Genomic DNA, 21,687 nt, shown 5'->3' with positions numbered 1-21,687 from the left:
CTTGACAGAGAGCCTTACGTTCTTCCCCAGCTGCCTCTGTTGCCAAACTTGCCTTTTATGGCTGCCTGATATGCCTGACCACTCTTCTCTGGAACCACAGACCCTCTTATGTGAGGCTTTCTAATGTCCCACAGCGGAAACATCCCTCACTAGAGCTTAACAGAGAGATTTGTGTTCTCTCTCATAGATTGGCGGCACCAAAATAAGTGCTGTATTGTTCCATGAGATGTCTGATAATGCAAGAAGGCGCCGTATCTCTAACTGTGCTAATATTAAATGGGAAATGGCTGCGCTGTAATACAGAAAGTGCTATTAAGATCTTTGTTATGAAAAATGATATTGCAGTCATTCATGTTGACTCCGTCTGGTAGTTTATGTAAATCTTCATCCCACTGTGTTATCGCACACAGCTGCTGCGAGTGACGCTGTTTTATCTCTGCTGACAGTTACCATCACTGAGTGTAAAAATACATTACTACTGTGTACAGTGTGTTCTCACAGATTTCGAACATAACAAACTTCTGTCTGATTATCTTAGGGATTTTTTGGTCTCCATCCAGGGGCACATTGTTGTACAGGATTACCTGGGATTAAATGTGAACATCCAGGCTGAGGAAGGGTCGAAGTGTTTTAGTGTTGAAACTGATTATGATAGTTTACTATGTATTATATAGATGTATTTTTTAATGAAATAGTTCCTGTAAGGTCGAGCCAGTTAGTCCAATGACAGTGTCTTCTGGTGGATGAAGGTTTGGTCTTTCTAGTGCACAATGTTAAAGATCTGACTCCAATTTTAATATGAGGTGGTTTAGAATATCTACAGGCCCGTAGCCAGCCTAGTGAAAGGGGTGGTCCTTTTTTTCTCAAAAAGTGGACCATTTGCAGTTATAGGCCTCAGTCTTTATTTAACTACAAAATTTAAATACTGGATTTTACTGACATTTTTTGCTGGATTAGCTAGTCAGATGTCATCATAATCACACTTTTTTATGTACTAAAAATATTTCCCAAAAAATTGCTATAAAAAAATTGAAACAAGACTTTTTAAAGTACAAGTTCATTACATCATATTAAATTAGGAAAAAATAGCATTCTGTTATAGTTTTAGTGTAAAAAAAAACTGTAGCCTACTATCATTTATTAGACAAAAAACAAACAAACTGGCCAGCACATTCAACTGCCCTCAGTCACAATTTGGCCATTTTAATAATAAATAATAATGATAATAATAATAATACATTCATTCATTCATTCATTTTCTTGTCGTCCCTTTATTAATCCGGGGTCGCCACAGCGTAATGAACCGCCAACTTATCCAGCAAGTTTTTACGCAGTGTATGCCCTTCCAGCCGCAACCCATCTCTGGGAAAATAATGATAATACAATAATAATGAATTCCTCAGAATTTTTCTTTTAGCCTTTTTGGTAAAAAAAAGCACATTTAATAATTCCTGGATATTAAAATAGCCAAAATATATTCAAATAAATTTAATATGGTTCGCTTCTGGTGCTTCACACGTTTTTATTGCTCATTTTTATTTCAGAAATAAGGTCAAAGATTTAGTTTTCTCTGCTGAAAAACAATACAGTAGTGAAAGATGACTTTTCTTACATCAGATTTTAGTAGACCCACGAAAGCAACAGCCGACAAATGATTCCGTTTGATCGTAAAGCCTTTTTTGATGGATTATTTTAATTATTTATGATGGCATAGCAGTCAAAACAGGACAAATGAGCTAATGTATGGGACAAATTTTGGACCTTTGTCAGTGAGAGGATGGGTCTTCTGAACCACCCGAACCCCCCTGGCTACAGGCCTGAAAAGTTAAAACACGTTTATGCTTATACATGTTTTTAATAGAATTTTGGCTGTAAAAGTGCACCTACATGTGTTTCAGGAGTAGGTCAGATTTTCTCCAGGTCAAAATTGATTTTGCTTATATTCATTTTGTCTAAAAAATTATTATACCTGTCCAGTTTCATCTGGAATGCATCCCAAACCACCTTCTGAAGTGGTTTGAGCGATTTGATTTATATCCGATCAGAATAAAACGAATGAAGTGACCAAACAGCCTCAAACACAGACGTGATGGGATTAGCGCCTTTTGCTGTGAAGTGACATCTGACAGCTGAAGACTCCGCTTGCCATTAAAGCCTTTGTCGGACATTTATTTAAAAAAATATTGTCAAAAAATAGGGAAAGGGAGGTCATGTACTGGACAAGTCAATAACAATAGGACATCCCGGCTAACGCAGCCGTTTAGCCTAGAACCTCATGGATAGGAGCAGATTTTCATCTGTTAGGAAGTAACTTTTGCCTTACCCTGTTTGGCAGTCTTTTTGAACATATGTTCAATGCCTTTTCTGCCTTCTTGTTCTTTTCGACCCATAACATTAGTCAGTATGGATGTTGCATCAAAGATTCAAATGTTACCACTTAGTGGGTTGTCAATTGACTCGCGTCAGATTATTGTGGCCAGAGTGATTTTAAATTGCAATTTATTACAATATATTTATATGTATTGAATATAAATATATCATATTAATTAATTAATAAATGTATTATATAATATAAATTACATTAGATAATAAAAAGGACAAATTCTGGATCTTTTGGCCGTGGGGGGAAGTTCGTTCGAAAAGTTAAAGTAACTTAAACCATTTGAGGAAACCGATTGCAACAAACCATTTAAGTTCAAAAACTAATCCCAATGAGTTCTTTGAACTTAATTTATTTGAGTAAATGAAGCAATTTGAGTGCAGTAAAGCCCAATAAATGAAGAGAACTCAAACCAATGAGTACTGTAAAACCCAGTAAGTTAAGGCAACTCAAACAGTTTGAGAAAACTGATTGCTACAAACCATTTGAGTAAAAAAAAAACAAAAAAAAAACTAATCTATATGAGTACTGTGAACTTCCTCCATTTACGTTGAATTAATGAGATATTTAATTAACTCATTACCTTCAACACTAAGTTCAAAACTGTTTTCAAATGAGTGGAATTAACTTTCAGTCAATTCTGAATTAACTACACTCCTTTCATTTGATAAAATTGACTGTTGGGTTTTACAGTGTATAACCCAGCAGGCTTGTATCGACTGAGTGAAACAGAAGCATGTCAGTCTTGGTCATTAAACAGTGGAGATTAACCACTATTCTAAAAAGGTAGAACACTACTTACTTATTTTAATATACTTTGTTGTATAGTCCCCATAGATCTGCTATCTACTAAATTGAAATGAAACTATTTAATCATTTTAATCATACCATAATCATTAATATAGAATCAAGCAGACCAATTTACCTAAACTATTAGTTACTTTGAATAATCTCCAAATGATTTAAACAGCATTATAAGTTAAGAGATAAAGGTCCAACCACCTTTTGATTGGTGTACTCTGTTGTTCTAAATAGAAAAAAACTCATTATTAGCCTTTATTAGGTATACTTGAATTAATGCCAATGTGTTAGTCAGAGCTCTAAGAACATCCTATAGTTTGCTACGCTGCTCCGTCTAACATGTTTTAGTCTGTTACTAACCTGTACAGGGGCTTCTGGTGTTATGAACAGAATCTACTAGAGTAAATAATACAAGATAAATGAGAACAATCAGGTAAATGTGTATTATGCTAATTCATAATCAATCAATACAAGACATCAAATTCTCAAAGATAAATCAAAGTTCAAAAGATGCATACCTGACTTCAAAATATACATAGTGGAGAGTATGAGCTCTATATTAGGTAGGTAATAGATTAGCCTCTGATTGCAGAATCGGCCTGAGCTTTACTGAAGCTCACACTAAAGTGCTGCTCTGCTTCATGTAAGATAATCTTTTGGTCCCACTTTATATTAAGTGTCCCTAACTACTATGTACTTACATACAAAAAATAAATACAATGTACTTACTGTGTTTATAATGTATTTGAAAACACTTGTGGTGCTTTTGAGTTGGAATAGAGGTTGGGTTATGGACATGTTTGGTGGCATGGGTAGGTTTAAGGGTGGGTTAAGGTGTAAGGGATGGTCAGCAGTGTATTTACAAATGTAATTACAAAAGTTAATTACAGATGTAATTACATACATGTATTTAATCAAGCTTAATTACACAGTAAATACATGTATTTACACAATAAGTACATTGTAACAAGCTATTAACTCCTATGTAAGTACATATTAGTTAAGGCCACTTAATATAAAGTGGGACCAATTTTTTCCCCCAATAAAATAGCTTACTAGGCAATACAATTGTGTATCATTTTTCAGGCCTTTGTTCATCTTATGGTCCTTTAATGCAGGTTTATGCAGCATGTCATATCGCTCTTTTAATTTTATTGAGTGAAAAAAAAAATGCCATTAACCTTCAAAAGACTAATCTGTTTATGCAGAGTTTGCCATTTATTCATGCCTGTGAGCAAAATATGGGACTCTGGTGGGATAAAGATAGCTCACTTGTTCCATAAGTGACCCCTGATGAATGAAGGGACAAAGCCAAAGAAAAATTAATGAATGAATACAATTTTTGACAAAAAGTATGATTGTTTTGAACATATTTAATTTCAGTATTGATATCACAGGCAGGCAGCTAAGTGGCGCAGTGAGAAGCAGAATCGCCTCACAGCAAAAAGATCGTTTGGTTCGATCCCCAGCTGGGTCATTTAGCATTTCTGTGCGTAGTTTGCTTGTTCTCCCCGTGTTTGTGTGGGTTTCCTCCTGATGATCCGGTTACCCCCACAGTCCAAAGACATGCGATACAGATATATTGGATACACTAAATTGGCTGTAGTGTGTGTGTGCAAGAGTGTGAGTGTTTCCCAGTGTTGAATTGCAGCTGGAAGGGAATTTGCTGCATAAAAAAAGTACTGGATAAGTTGGTGGTTCATTCCTCTGTGGCGACCCCTGATAAATAAAGGGACTAAGTCGAAAAAAAAATGAATAAATGAATTAATATCACATGCAAACAATACATTTAATTTACCTCCAATACCGTAAAGCCCTACACCTGTTTTGCTTTAAATTGGCTTTATGTACCGCTATAATATATAATAAATATAGTTTTAAATTGTTAAAACATTCTATGAAGAATGAAGAAATAATTTTAAAAGTTTAATAACATAATTGTTTGTGCTTTTGTTTGTTTTGAATAAAAAGTAGACTTTTATTTTTGTGTGAATCAAACTTTAGTTAATAAAACTTACATTTTTTTTCTTGGAAGCCAAATAATTAATCTTACATAATATCTGCACATGCCTAATGAATGACTGAAGCTAAAATTACTCGTAAGGACACTTGCTGAGCGATAATCTCAGATAAATGTTGTATGGTTATGTTAGCTCATTCCTGAAGATGTTAGGGCTTATTTATGTTCACATTGAAACAATAGTGAAGTATTACTTGCTTGCCAGTCTCTTTACGGCAATACAATTCAAGGAACAGGCTTTCTAGGTTTAACCAGGGATTAGATGTCTTCCTAAAGCTGGTTCATAAATCACTCCTACCTGGGAATAAAATGAAACCAGCTTAGATCTTTCACCTATCACTGCTTATTTAACCATCCCTCAATGTCATCGCTCTTTGTTATGTAAGATGCCAAGTATGAATGACCAGTTTAGATTGTAAAATATAAAAAGTAGAAAAACAACAACACAAATACATCTTTCTAAATAATTTGTTTTATTGTCTGCATGAAACTCTTTTAAATATTTTATTATGCAAAGTATCAGTTCTTTGATTCATTTGAATGACATTATGTAAGGTATATGAATTGTGTGTTTTTTGCATTTTACTAAGGCCTGACATGAATTAGCAGGTATTTTGTGAAGGGCGTAGCAGATTTGATCTAGTTTATATGCAAGATATTAAACTGGATTAAGTACTTGGTTGCAAAGGACATGTTACTTTTTTATTCTTTTTTTTATGTGACATAGAATGCACCAAATACATTAGATGTCTTTTATGCACGCATGCTTTGGACCTGAAAAGAGCAGTGGCTTATTGTATTTTCAAGGAAAATAAAGATATCCAAAGATGCCTTTTTAAGTTGTAAATAAGTTTGTGTTTTTGAAACTATGGTCAAAGATTTATTTTAATTATTTAGCCTGATATGCTTACTGTTAAAAAACTGTTTTACCCAAACATTTAGAAACAACATATTTTAGATAGTGAAACCATGATATTTGTATTCAAGGTTATCATACTGTCAAAATCTTAAACCCAACACAGGCTCATTCTGAAAATGTACTACTATATACATTTCTGGAGAGAGCCAAATACGTCTCTGGAGCTAAGTTTTTTTTTTTCAGCTTTTGTTCTCACAAATACACTTTTTGAGATGTCAAATCTCTCTTCGAGTGCCTTTCGAGTCTGCTTTTCTCAGATAAATCCAGAAGCCACTGTCGACTGATTGACTGACATACCTTCCTCCTTCCCTAAACCCAACCAATACTGTTTTTAAAAGCACCTATCCACCCACTTCATTAAACGCAACCGACAGTTTTAAGAAAACAAGCCAGAAAAAAAGGCCCTCGTCAGATTTTCACCACGTTTTCAGATTTTACCACATTCTCACCCTGTTATTTACTTGTTTATTTTATTTTTTTGGCTTTTGTTTTACCTGCTTTCTGGAATCGTCCTTACGAGACTCCAACCCCGTTATGTGGTCAACTCCTCTCTGCATCTCAAGTCCACCAACGAACATGGCGAGCTACAGGACAAACTAGTAACAGCGGGAAAGCGTCCATACAGAGGTAAGCGCGAAAAGAAACTTCGTCATAGCGTCACCCTGTAGTGTTAGTTTAAAGATTAAATGCAGCCATACATACTTCTGGCTATGTATTCAGAATGAGCCTATGTTGGTTAAACCAGTCCATGCCTAGTCCTGATTGGTGGTGTTTTCAAATATACCAGCCTAATCTCACAAGCAAACATAACTATTTTACATTTTGTCCGTTTAATGGCTAATTTGTTCAAGTCCAGTCATACAAAAAATTTTATTTTAACCCTTGTGTCTTGTTCACACCCTTACCCTTACTTACTTACTTACTTACTTAGTGTTCCTGGTCAAAACTGCTCTTATATTAGCACAAAAAACATTTTTCACCACCAAATTTTTATTAAATTTTCTATAGCTGTGAACAATGTCTCAAAGTAGTGTGTAACATCAATTTATAGAATTAGACATAAAATAACTGCAGTAAAATTACAAATAGACACTGAAAATGTTTAGAAAATTGAACGATAGATGACAGAAATCCAAATACTTTGTTTTGTTACTAATAGACAGCTCGCTAAAATGACTATCACAGGGTCTGACCAAAGACCATCTGCATGATTTATCAGCCAGCAAAGCACAAACAAAACAGTATCCTTTCCTGTTTACTGAGTGCTTGAATTTTCATTCAATGCTTCAATTGGACTATATTAGTGTACTAATATAGGGAATAGTGACTGAAGGTATAGACGGTGAGCATGGACACCGAACTAGCACTAGTTATACTTTGGTCCTTTTTGAGCAAGATGCTAATGTCTAATCTAATAAAATAATTGATGCTAAGCTAAATGTGCTCCTGTTAGGCCCAGAGATAGGCTGAACAAAGATTGAAAGAAAGAAAGAAGCAAAGAAAGAAAGAAAAAAGCAACACACACACACACACACACACAGATGGGCTCACATAACAGACACTTGTCTAGTGTGTGTGAAAATATGATGCATTGTTTTATCAGGAAGTTGATTCACATTGGAGGATCCAATGCAATCCAATTACAATTCACAACTTATTGATTTAGTGGTTAATCCGTATGAATTTGTACGATTTTATTTATACAATTTAGTACAATTTACTTATTTGGATGCCATGCACATTTTTGTATGACTGAATTTGTACGAATTAGCCACTAAACTGACAAAACGTAAAATAGTTACGCTTCCTTGTGAGATCAGGTTGTAGGATTGGCACATAAGTGCATAAAAAGAGATGTGAACCTGCAAAAGACATTGATCAGTCTGAAATGTATGAGTAAGTGAGTTGAGGTGATGTGTATGGGGATGTTTTCTGTCTGATAGATGAATATTGTCTAAATACCCATTCATTTACTATGGCGTCCACTTTTGATCGGGAACACCACAGGTGTAACAAGATTGATTAAAACACTCAAAACTCAATGAAAGAGGCGATCATTACTTTTATATGTTCAAATGCAGAGTGTGGAGGATATCATAAGGCCTTGACACAATATTTATGAGTGTTTTAAGTTGTAAATCACAGCACAACAGAAAGGTTAAAAAGAAGGTGTGGCACCAAACCCCATCGCAAAACCCAACGTCATTGACGGATTAGCAAATTGAACAAAATTGTAGGAATGAGATTGTACAAATTCATATGAATTAGCCACCAAAAATTTATGAATTACTGTAAGATCGTGTTGAATATAAAATAAAAACATTAATATATATGGTAGTAATAATAGTGATGCTGGTGGGTGCTCCTGAATTTTTGAAATTGGGAACACCAGTGCTAAGTTAATTTTGAATATTGTTTACAGTTTATGTTTGGGATGTGCCCTAAGGGGCCGATCACACTGAACGTGCTTTTATGTTCCAAAATGTGAGGCACCACACTGCCTTTTTTGTTGACAAGAAAAAAAGAAGCGTGGTGCGCTCTCGCCTCACAGCAAGAAGGTTGCTGGTTCGAGTCTTGGCTGGGTCAGTTGGCATTTCTGTGTAGAGTTTATATGTTCTCCCCACGTTCATGTAGGTTTCCTCCAGGTGCCCCGGTTTCCCCCACAAGTCCACAGAAATGCGCTATAGGTGAATTAATAATTTAGGTGAATATAGCTAAATTATCTGTAGTGTCGTGTATGTGTGTGTATAAGAATGTGTGATTAAGAATGATGCGTTGCAGCTGGAAGGGCATCTGCTGCATAAAATAGCTGGATAAGTTGGCAGTTTCATTCTGCTCTGGGGACCCTAGGTTGATAAATCAACTAAGCAGAAAAGAAAAGAAAGGAATGAATGAATATTGTGATATTCAAGGTTTGTGAACTCATACAGCACCAGATAACTCAAAACAGCAACCACAAGTCTCTCCTCCATCTTCAAAGGTCTAGTTAGTTGTCTTGACAACACAAACACTACAGACACCTCAACGGAAACCCCACCTTGGCTTTCATTTGATTGGAGAATGAAAAAGACTGATGTAACATGCTTGCAAACGCATGGCGTAGCAGGTGGTTAAAATACGAGGCACACAGGGCACATAGGTAGCACGCACAATTCTCGTGTCTGGTGTGATCGGCCCCTAAGACCACATCCAGATGGTTTTTAACTTACTAATAGAGAATGGTACTCCAGACCTGTTTTCGTTTTTATGGAGTAGAAATTTTGGAAAAATTTTTATCATTATCTTTTGCCATTTCGCTCAGCCCTACCCCAAACCTAATGTCTATCCTTTTTTTTTTTAGTTTGTTTTTAAAAACAGTCCCAAATACAAAGCTTTGTTAAATGTTGAAAATTGTGGAAAAATATATAATTGTTATAATCTTACAAGTAAACATTGTGGCCAATCATATGCTGCTGGGGGCGTTCATATTAATGATTTCCTGAGTAATGCTAGAGTCAGTGTTTAGTTTGCATTGGCCTGTTTTCCCAGGGATTTTACACTTACTGCATTTGCATGAGAACAAGGAAACTCTTTAGTTTCAGCTATGCCAAGGTATATAGTTTTTCATTCTGCAACACCTTCAAGTACATACAAAAGAATGTTTTCCTGTTGAACTGCTCATGCCACAATAATGCAATGCATACAACAGTTAAAATACTTCAACAAACAAACATTCAAAAAGGAATTTAAATTAAATAAGATTAATTAAAAATACATCAACATAAGCACTTCAAGAATGTTTTTAAAATCTCCAGGCAAAACTTGAATCATCATTGATGACTGTGGGATTCTAAATCAGAAAAAGTTGGGACAGTATGAAAACGGAAAATATAAAAGAAAGTTGTGATTTCTAAGTTCCCTTTGACTTGTATATCATTGCAGACAATACAACAAACATTATTTAATATGTTCTTTATGATTTTTTTAAAAAACATATTACAATTTTAGTTCTTGCAACACAATTAAAAAAAGAGTTGGAACAGTTAAGCATTTCCACTTTGTAATGTTGCCATTCCTTTTCAAAACACTTAAAAGACATTTAGGGAGTGAAGACACTAAGTGATGAAATGTTTTAGGTGTCATTTTGTCCCATTCCTCCTGCAAACAAGTCAGTACAGGGTTTTCGTTGTTGCATTATGCGCTTCACAATGCATCACACATTCTCTATTGAAGACAGGTCAGGACTGTAGGCAGGCCAGTCAAGTACCTGTATTCTCTTCCTTCTCAGCCAGGACAATGTAATGTTTGCAGAATGTGGTTTTGCATTGTCTTGTTGCAATATGCACAGGCGGTCCTGAAAAGGAAGGCAGCGTATTGTGCTTTAAAATCTCAATGTACTTTTCAGCATTAATGGTGCCATCACGGAAGTGCAAGTTACCTTTGCCAAGGGCACTAACACAACCCCATACCGTGACAATTAAATTCTATTTACCTTTATTTGTATAGCGGTTTTACAATGTAGATTGTGTCAAAGCAGCTTCACATAAAAGATCATAGTAAAATGAAACAGTGTAGTTGATTTTTCAAAGTTTAAGTTCAGTTCAGTTTAGCTCAGTTCAGTGTGGTTTAATAATCACTACTCAGAGTCCAAACACTGAAGAGCAATCCATCGATGCGCAGCTCCACAGAACCCAAACAATGCAAGCTAGTGGCGACAGCGGCTCTGAAAAGACTCTGTCTTTTGGACTTGTTATTGGTATCAGTCTGGATGATCATTTTCATTTTTGATTCAGAACATACAGCATCCATTTCTCTCAAAAAATGCCTGAAATACTGATTCATCTGACCACAGTACACGTTTCCATTATGTCATGGTCCATCCCAGATGCCTTTGAGCCAGGAGAAGTCAACATCGCTTCTGGACACTGTTAACATAGGGCTTCCTTTTGACACATTACAGTTTAAACTGTCATTTGTGGATGTAACTAAGTATTGTGGTACTTGAAAAAAGTTTGCCAAGGTAGTCCTGAGCCCATGTGGTGATATCGCGTATAGATAAATGATGATTCTTGATGTAGTGCCTTCTGAGGAATCAGATATCATGGCTGTTCAGTTTAGGCTTGCGCACTTGTCCTTTATGCACTAAATTTCCTCCTGGTTCTTTAAATCTTTAAATTATGTTATGTACTGCCTAAGGGGATTTTTTTCTTTGAAGAACATTGTTTTTAAACATTTTTATAACTTTCTCACATATTTGTTGTCAAACTGACGATCCTCGTCCCATCTTTGCTCCTAAAGGAATAGATCTTTTTTGGTGCTGCTTTTGGACCAAATCATAATTACAATCACCTGTTGACATCACCTGCTTCAAATCACATCATTATTTAGCCAATTTACCTGATTATCAGCCCTAAACTGCTCCTGTCCCACTTAGCAAAATTTCTCTGGCCCAGGTCTGGCCCATAAAATCAGCTTGCTGCTGTAAAATACATGAGTACATGACTGGACCAAGTCTGGCAGGCCAAACTTGGATCACATTTGGGCCAAGTCTCAGCCAAGTTAATAAACCTGAACTGCGCCTGAACTGGGCCAGATATGTTGGTGTGTCATGACTGCAAGAAAACTGATAAATCCATGAAGCACTGCAGTTTAGGTGTGCTATGGGCGTGCTTTTTCTCGAAGTGACCTGATTGGTAGAATTTTTATTTATTTACTCAAAAATAATTAAAATGTATTTTAAATGTGGGCAAAGATACAGTAGGTCAAACATATCTGGCCCACATATTAGTTTTTAACATGCTAGATTTGGCATCTGGCCCAAGTCTTGTGTGCTGCTTTAAAGACAGTGCCACATTGGTCAAAACCAGGCCATGTTTGGTCCACATGCTGTATGCCATTGCCCTATGAATGCCTGCTGAACCAGCTTTATGCCAAATCTGGGCCAGAACTCTTTGCTCCCTGGGGTCCCAACCTTTTTTGTAATGTGTTGCAAGTCTGAATGACAGCAAATGATGTATATTTACAAGGGGAATTAAGTTATTATTATTATTATTATTATTATTATTATTACTATTATTATTATTGTATAGTCAGCCAACGGCTTGTTTATGACAAGTTGTACATAAATTTAGATTCATATTAAGAGGTATCAGGCTTTGTTCTGGCGCTTGGCTTTTTGACTCTTATGTGTCAGCACTTCTCATCCCTGTGCATTGTTTCACAATAGTTTCTCATGCCTCACTCTTGGATGTTTGTGCCATTTGTTCTTTTTCCCACGATATGCAAGCACTTGCTCTGGCTTCGTCAGACCTGGCTTATCTGAACAATGCTTCAGATAACTATGGGGACTCATCGCTGGGCTGCAAGCATTTATGAGTGCGAGGAAAGAGCTGAAGCTTTTTGTGTGTGTGTGAGAGAGATCAAACTTGGAGATCAAGGTACCAAAAATAGTTCTCCCAAACAATTGGTGGAGGAGAGCTCTTGTGGAAGATAGAGGTTTGACAGGCCAGGAATCCAGCGTGAGATCTGTCAGGTAACAGCTGCAGTGTTGTTGTGGCCTTTCAATGCAGACTGGTTTCGTCATAAATAATCACATAACTACGGTGGCTGAGAGGCCTCAAACGCAATGTAAGTTAAGAAAACTCGTGCAAATAAACAAACACTAACAAATTGAGAAGACATAGTCTAGAATCTAGGAATATAATATAATATAATATAATATAATATAATATAATATAATATAATATAATATAATATAATATAATATAATATAATATAATATAATATAATAATATTTTTGTGTTTGTTTAAATGTTATAATATTTTAATAATTATTTTAATTATAATAGCTACTACTACTACTACTACTACTACTACTACTACTACTACTACTAATAATAATAATAATATTAATATTAATAATAGTAATAATCATCATCATCATAATCATCTTATTTAACAATGGTCCCTTTAACATGTACCAAGTTTTCTGGAAAATTACTGGTTATTTATATATTTTATAAATTATTTATAAATAATAAATAATTTATTTAATTTTATGAAACTCCACCCAGAAACGCCAACTGACCCATATGGGATTCGAACAAGCAACCTTCTTGTTGTGAGGCAACAATGCTTACCACTTAGCAACCGTCCCACCCTATTAATTTATTATGACAAATGTAATTATTTATACTCAGATTTACTTTTAATTGTGAAATAATGTGACAATACATATATAAAATATCACAATGAAATATCACATTAAACCAAAAAAATATTTTATTTTTACATTTATTTATATACCTAAATGAATTTATATATATATATATATATATATATATATATATATATATATATTTTTTTTTTTTCCACTAGGATCAAAAATATTTAGTCTTTTCACAGAGAAATAACTCATCAACTTCTTTTTTCATGACATATGCATTGACTTATGCAACAGTAGCTTGGTATTTAAAAGTAGAGCAACTTTTGTTTTGTGAAGGTGGAAACTGATTACATTATGAATCACATCTTTCTGGTTATTCATAAACAGGACAGCTATGATAGACTTAAACAGACTTGATTAATTAAACCATATTCAGTGTAAAGTCCACAAAATTCAGCAGGAGTTTATGAAGGGACACACACACACACACAAAAAAAATACAGTCCCTCTCTCAGAATTTGTTTGGAATTTACCTAAAGAATCCAACTTGCTGAAACATATTTATTCTAAACCAGTCTAAACTTCCTTTCTCAGATTTCAACCACCATCCCACTGCTGTCCCAAAACCTTGATATGACTTCCCACAGATAATGAGGTCACTGCCTGGAATCAAAATACACCCACGGGCAACCGTAATGGCTTCTGAAAGACAAAATGCCTTTTTTGGTATACGATCCAGACAATAAACCAGGAAGCAAATGTAACCACAAGTTCAGAGGAACATCCTTTTATTTGTTATGATGTAAATGGGCTATACTGTAAAAAACAAAATCCCAAAATGTACAGTAAAATAAAAAGACCGCTGTGGTTGACACAAAATATAAACGAAATATATTTCTAAAAGACATACGTATGTATACATATACATACACACTCGATGGCCACTTTATTAGGTACACCTATTCAACTGCTTGTTAACGCAAATTTCTAGTCAGCCAATCATATGGCTGAAACTCAATACAATTAGGCATGTAGACATGGTCAAGACGATCTGCTACAGTTCAAACTGAGCATTAGATTGGGGACGAAAGGGAGTTTAAGTGACTTTGAACGTGGCATGGTTGTTGGTGCCTGAGTATTTCAGAAACTACTGATCTGCTGGGATTTTATGCACAACCATCTCTAGGGTTTACAGAGAATGGTCAGAAAAAAAGAAAATATGTCAATGTCAATCAGGACCAAAATCTCTAAGGAGTATTTCCAGCACCTTGTTGAATCTATGCCATGAAGGATTAACTGATACTAGCGAGTGTACAGTATATGAGAGAGAGAGAGAGAGAGAGAGAGAGAGAGAGAGAGAGAGAGAGCAGAACAGAACAGAACAGTAAACTACCGTATTTCATTCTATTTTAGACCGGCACACCCAATAGTCCACAAAGTGCCGCAAATGGATTTGCTATTTAAATAACGTGGCACAGACCGTGAAAATTAAGTAACTCAATATTGTAATGCATTACTTTCTAAAGGACCTTTCCCCAACCCTGATCAGTTTATTGTCAGCTTCTAATGTGCACTTCTTGTAAGCAAATGCATATAAACAATGATCTTGGAAACAATGGTATGCATATAAACAATGTTGCAATTAACAGGGTAGAATAATCATGGCTGGTATAGCAATATATGCAAATGTTTGTGTTTTTTTGGTAAGTGAATTAAGGTGATACCTTTTAAATAACACATTATCAGTGAGGAGAGGTAAGCGTGATCGAACACCCTTTAAGGGGGGAGAGCATGCTAGGAGCCCGGCGGCTAATCAGCAGGTCAATCAGAAATGATAAATAACACCTGTCTTTCTAGTGATTGGGCCGGAGAGACTCCCTTCTTAAGGAGAACGGGAGGAGCAGTCGGGAGAGGGGAGAGCACACACACACACAGACACAGCCTGCAAGTGGTGTGCATAAAATTAATAAAGTATATTGCTTACCTGATATCGCCGACCCTGTCTTCTTCTTCCCACACAACAACGAACTTTACTACAATCAGCAAATCTTTTTTTTTTTTTTTATGTTTATGGTCCATGGCAGGGGTGGCACGGTGGCTTAGTGGTTAGCCCTGTTGCCTCACTGCAAGAAGGTCGTTGGGTCATTGGAGTTCTGGCTGGGCCAGATGGCATTTCTGTGTGGAGTTTGCATGTTCTCGCCGTGTTGGCATGGATTTCCTCCAGGTGTTCCGGTTTCCCCCACAGTCCAACGACGTGGTATAAATGAATTGGGTTAACAAAATTGGCTGTAGTGTATGAGTGTGTTTATGGGTGTTTCCCAGTACTGGGTTATGGCTGGAAGGTCATCCGTTGCGTTTGTGACCCCTGGTAAATAAGGGACTAACCCAAAGGAAAATGAATGAATGAATGTTCCATGGCAGATTTCTTGGAACAGCCACTTTAGTTTTCATCTTTTTCCTCATTTTTTTCAGCCTCCTGTGTGTACAGTAGGTTCAGTAATTTCACTGAGCAATCATTTCACCTGGAATCAATTACATTTTTCAACATATTTGTTGTTGTTGTTGTTGTTATTATTATTATTATTATTATTATTTTAATCATGTGGGAATGCTTTGTGAAATTTTAATTTAAGAATCATAAATGTTGGTGTCATACCCATTACTTTCAGATTTCCTCTTAAATTGGCAAGCTATGAGCTACTTGTAGCCTCTAGATTTTTTATTTTTTTTATTGTATATCAGTAGTGACCTCTGGCCAGAGCTAGAATGAAGTAGCAAAATCCCAGCACTCCTTGTTAGGCAGAACTCCTCCCTCAATATTTAACTGTGCTACAGTGAGTCATCCAGCAGACATGACTGTTCTCCACACACAAACACACCCTGCCTGTAACCATAATACAGCCCACATGGAGGAGTGGAAACGAAAGAAAGGCTAAGATAGTTCATCAAGCCATATTTGATAGCACTTTCTAAATACTTTTAGTCCAATACAGCATGTTCACATTCTGGTTTTGTGGTTTTCAAAGATTAAATGTAGGGATGGAAATGACTTAATATAGGCTATAACATTATCACAGTGAGTCACACTTCATATTCATTAATTAGTAACTCATCAATTCCTGTTGGAGGAATAGTTGTAAAATGTCATAATGCGCACACTGTTATATCAAGCCATGCAGATATTATATGCCTCCATATTTTTAGGTGCAATCAGCAAATCTTCTGTATTAAAATTCATGATTGGAAAACTGAAACTGAGTAGAGACAACTATAACTACACTGTATAATTCTAAAACTGAAATTAAATAGCAAAAATATAAGTAGGGGAATTACAATTTTAAATATTCAAATTACAAATTTTAATGATCACTACAAAAATGGCCATAACTAAGACTTTTTGTCACTTTTAAATAATGTGATTTCATTTCATTGTTTATTTTATTTGTCTATATTTTATTTTTTATTTAGTTTATTTCTCTATTTTTCATTTTTTATTTAGTTTATTTGTCTATTTTTATTTAGTTTATTTGTCTTTTTTATATAATTCATTTTTCTATTTTTTGTTTTTATTAAGTTTATTTGTCTATTTTTATTTAGTTTGTCTTTTTATTTTTATTTAATTTATTTGTCTATTTTTTATTTTTATTACGTTTGTTTTTTCTATTTTTTATTTAGTTTATTTGTCTATTTTTATTTAGTTTATTTGTCTATTTTTTATTTATTTTATGTATTTTTTATTTGTCTAGTTTTTATTCATATTTATTTAATTTGCCTTTATTTTTGTCTCTTCATTTTATTTGTTTTTTATTTGTCCAAAATTACGATGTTGATCGCACCATCATTTTAGGATTTAATATCGTAGCCTATAATGTAGATAAAAAAAAAAAAAAACTTTTTGTCTATTTATTTATTTTGTTTTGTTTAAAATGCATATGCAATTGCCAAATTTACATGTGGTAAGGAATGGCTTTTAAATACATTTAACCAACTATAACATAAATTATTTTAAAAAATAATATAATATAGAAATAATAATATAATATCAAATAATAATATAGTATTTAAAATAATTATTAAAATATTATAATATTTAAACAAATACAAAAATATTATTATTTGATTATAATATAATTATCTATATTATATTATATTATATTATATTATATTATATTATATTATATTATATTATATTATATTATATTATATTATATTATATTATATTATATTATATTATTTGTCGTTTTAACTGTATGAAATTATACGTCCTGACATGTTTTAGAGGCCTGAACTTTTTCTCTGTGCCAGTATTCCGCCCACCCGCTTCCATTCATGCTCAAGCAACAGTTGGTATGACGTCAGGTGGGACGGGCGCACGGATGTCTGTATAAAACGGCGCCGGTTTCTACCGCAACCTGTTCACATCTGACTGGAATTTACGCACGCATGAAGAAGCACAGCGTCGGTCGCCGACTTCAACAGAGATTATACGAAGCTCTCGGACATTCGTATTCTTGTCTTTTCATCCACAGCCCAGCGATAGCCCGAAACGTCGGCAAAATGACGGGCTCTGATATTTCCCACATCCTAAAGGAGGGAGAGCTGGAGAAAAGGAGCGACAATCTCCTCCAATTCTGGAAGAGGAAGACCTGCGTCCTTACCACGGACAGCCTGAACATCTACACCGACCAGCAGAAGAAGAACAAGAGCAAAGAGCTCAAGCTGCAGTCCATTAAGAAGGTGGATTGTGTGGAGCACACTGGGAAGTTCGTCTACTTCACAATTGTGACCACAGACAATAAGGAGATTGACTTTAGGTGCTCGGACGAGAAGAACTGCTGGAATGCCGTGATCGCAATAGCTCTGGTTAACTTCCAAAACAGAAAGGCCATTCAGGGCTTTAAAACGCAAAAGGAATCGGAGAACACTTCTCTGGGACAGCAGGAGAGATGCATGGCTAGAGCTCCTTGAGATCCAATCCAAGCCATACATGGTGAGAAATTAGGTTATTGTGTAGCTGGTGTTGGGTATAAAAGTAATATTACATTTTTAAACCTTAAAAATAGCATAAATACTTTCATTAAAAATACTTTAATTAAAAAGTAACAGTTACATTTGCTTCCTTTTTTTTTTATAATTGTAAGATATTACCTTTTTCCCAACACTGTCTCAAGCTATATGGAAATGAAGTGTGGCTGTTTATTTAAAAAATAATAGCTAGGTATAGTAGTTGTGTAGTTTACATCTGAACATTAATTGATCTAAATATGAGCTAGCAATTGAATTGAGGGGGGTTTTGTTATAATAAAATGTTATGAAAAGATTAAGCTAAATTATTTATTCTCCTTTTTGATTTATTCACAGATATGGCGAACTGAATCTTGAAGCTTGGACCGAAGCATGTCGGCAAGTCTGAAAGGAGCCCATGTGCTCCGAATAAGGACTAAAGTCGAGCTGGTCTACATGTGAAGGTCTTCGGAATAAACCTGCAAAGATTTCAACGAGCAAAACCATCAAAAAAAAAAAAAAAAAAAAGACTGAATCCAAGAACTTTCTTAACCGCCTCGAAAAATGGCGATGGATATATGTACATGTAAATTTCTCTATTTATTTTTTACAAATGAATGCTGCACATACCAATGTTGTATTAAGTTATTTCATGATGTATGTATTTATTTAAATAAATTTGCATAAAACTCAGTTGGTATTTGGACTTTTATTTATGAATAGTGATTGAATAGTTTTCATAAATAATATATATTTATTTTAAAATAAACATTTTAACAGTAAAATAACTTACAAAATATTCTAATACTAACTGATGGGATCCTATTATACACTGTTACAAATTTATTATAACATTTCAGAGTGTTTTCCCACTGTAATGTGGTTTTGTACAATAGTTTTATAAAGGGTACTTTATCAAATTCAAATTTTTAATTGTTTAGAAATTTTGACATTATTTTTATTGTCATTACAGTCATATTTTGTGGCTTTGATCGTCTTCAGTTATTGCATTTCTTGAGGATGTTGGAAAGTCCCTTGTAGTGGAAGTGACTTGTTCATTCAGAAATGTGGTGTCATTGTGCGTCAGATAAGAACTCAATGGACCTGTTGTATAGCATAACTATATGCCTGCTTTGTGCGTCACACCCACAGAAAATGCTACACATTAAAAAATTTGAAATTAAACACAATTTGGAGATATCGCCAGGTCCTTTAGATACTTTATTGAGGCTATAATCTTTACATTCGCCCTTATGAACAGGTGTAGGTGTAGATAAGATTATAAAATGTGTGATCCACCCAAAGAACAATTGAACGCCGCAAGCTTATCAAGCAGAACTCCAATAAGTCATGCGATTACAGGAAACCGCTCATTATTGCGTTATAAAAGTGTGTCAGCATTGAAACCTTGTCATTATAAACACATAAATGTCACATCCTTAACGTATAATCAGTAAGCAAGACTTGTGTGGACAACCTACACTGTATCCATAATAAATCCGATTTCTGAATTTAGGGATTCGTTTATTTATGTTATTGAATTGCACTCTGGGATTTTGCTTTTTCTTGAAGAACTTTTTGATGTCAAACACTTTGAAGAAGTGACTTTTGTTGACGTTTTTGTTTTGTTGAGTTTGAAGTGATGTATTGTCTGTATCAGTGTTTCAATATGAAAGCCTTGTAATAAACTGCCAGTACTTTTATTTAATTTAACTAAATAATTTAATTTGACTTATTTGAATATACACTACTTGACAAAAGTCTTGTCGCCTATCAAAGTTTTAAGGAACAACAAATAATATATGTAATATATTATTATGAACTTGACTTCTAGTTGGTCATCAGAGTTCATTAAGATTCTTTGGATTCATCTTTAATGCCTCCTTCATTTTACCCTAGACGTGCTCAATAATGTTTAAGTCTGGTGACTGGGCTGGCCATTCCTAGAGTACCTTGACCTTCTTTGCTTTCAGGAACTTTGATGTGGAGGCTAAAGTATAAGAAGAAGCGCTATCCTGTTAATTCATTTGCCCTCTCCTGTGATTTGTAATGTAATGGGCAGCATAAACGTTTTGATACCTCTGTTGACTTTTGATACTACTTGTTGACCATTTAATCTGCAGATCTCTCGCACGCCACTTACTGAATTTAACCCCAAACCATGATTTTTCTTTCACCAAACTTGATTGATTTCTGTAAGAATCTTGGATCCACGTAGATTCCAATAGGTCGTCTGCAGTATTCATGATGATTGGGATGCAGTTCAATAGATGATTTACCAGAAAAATATATTTTCTTCCACTTTTCCAAACAATCAACTAGAAGTCTAGTTATTATTTGTCGGACTTACAGTGTACTAAAACGTCAATAAATGTCACTTTGTTAAACTGCAGTTGAATTTTCAACATTAAAACTCAATAGAGACAAGATCAACGTCACATAATGCTATTCATAACTGTAAATAACAAAATATGAAAACGAATATTATTTTGTACAGTGTGGGAAGGTTTTTTTTAAGTTAAGTGGTTTTAAACAATTTATTTTGGCTAATTTTAAACAAACACAAGTTGAACATTACTAAATTTAATTTGTTTGTTTAAATTTAACACAATAAACTGTTTGCAACAATTTTACATTCATCATTTTTTTTAGTGTTGTTAAATTTTCATACTTGCTAATCACAAAATGTAATTTAAACATACTTTTTATACAATTTTTGTTTTTATTTTTTGAGACAATGCATCCAGTGGTCAAAATAACCCAACAATGCAGGTTCTACATTCCAGAAAAAAATATATTTTTTTACTTGTTCAAACTGCTTAAACAAAATGAGCTGAAACAACACAATTCTTGAGATTTCATTGGGACAACTTAAATTTTTTATGTTCAATGCACATACATTTGTTAAAAGTGTTAGGTTAATTTAAGTTAACTTTAAGTGTTAAGTTAATTTTTGTTGGGACAACATGAATGAATTGTGTGGAACCCTGCATTTTTTACAGTGTAATTAAAACAACCCAGAAGTCTCTTCTCCATATGCATTTGTCTATAGAGTATAAGTGAGAAAGCTGAAGCTGTCGATGGTATTACGCAGCTTTACAGATTATTGGTCGCTCGGCTTTGAAGTTATATCCAGCTTCTATATGGATCAAAGGGACACGCTGATCTAAGGAGCAACATCCAGCCAAGAAAATATGTCTCGCTAATTTGCCCCCTCAGCTATGGGGTCCTGACAGACTCGGTGTCTCAGTTTCACTCTGTTTTCGCTTCATGGGACCTGGAGGTCTGGATGTGTCCGGATATCTGGATGGAGACATTTATAACTTGTGGGTACCATAAACCTTCCATATGTCATAGCTATTTAAACTTCCCTATCGTCTTATTGAGTTTTATTGTTTATGAGTCAATCCAGAAACAAA

The 21,687-nt window shown here is 34.6% G+C and overlaps 2 protein-coding genes across 2 annotated transcripts in view; both read left to right on the top strand.

Moving 5' to 3' along the window:
* The window catches only part of LOC147837707 (uncharacterized), an 838,558-nt gene that overhangs the window by 694,022 nt on the left and 122,849 nt on the right, over window positions 1-21,687 (top strand). The gene's annotated exons all lie outside the window — the stretch shown is intronic.
* On the top strand, window positions 17,679-18,961 carry phlda2 (pleckstrin homology-like domain, family A, member 2). The gene is given in 2 exon segments (NM_001020596.2): window positions 17,679-18,254; window positions 18,626-18,961. A coding segment is annotated over 1 exon segment (411 nt). The 5' UTR covers window positions 17,679-17,821; the 3' UTR covers window positions 18,233-18,254; window positions 18,626-18,961.

Source organism: Danio rerio, chromosome 25 (genome assembly GCF_052040795.2).
Source record: "Danio rerio strain M-AB ecotype USA chromosome 25, GRCz13ab, whole genome shotgun sequence".
Classification (NCBI taxonomy): domain Eukaryota; kingdom Metazoa; phylum Chordata; class Actinopteri; order Cypriniformes; family Danionidae; genus Danio; species Danio rerio.
Note: the sequence above shows the minus strand (reverse complement) of the source record. Positions and strands in the feature narration are given on the sequence as shown.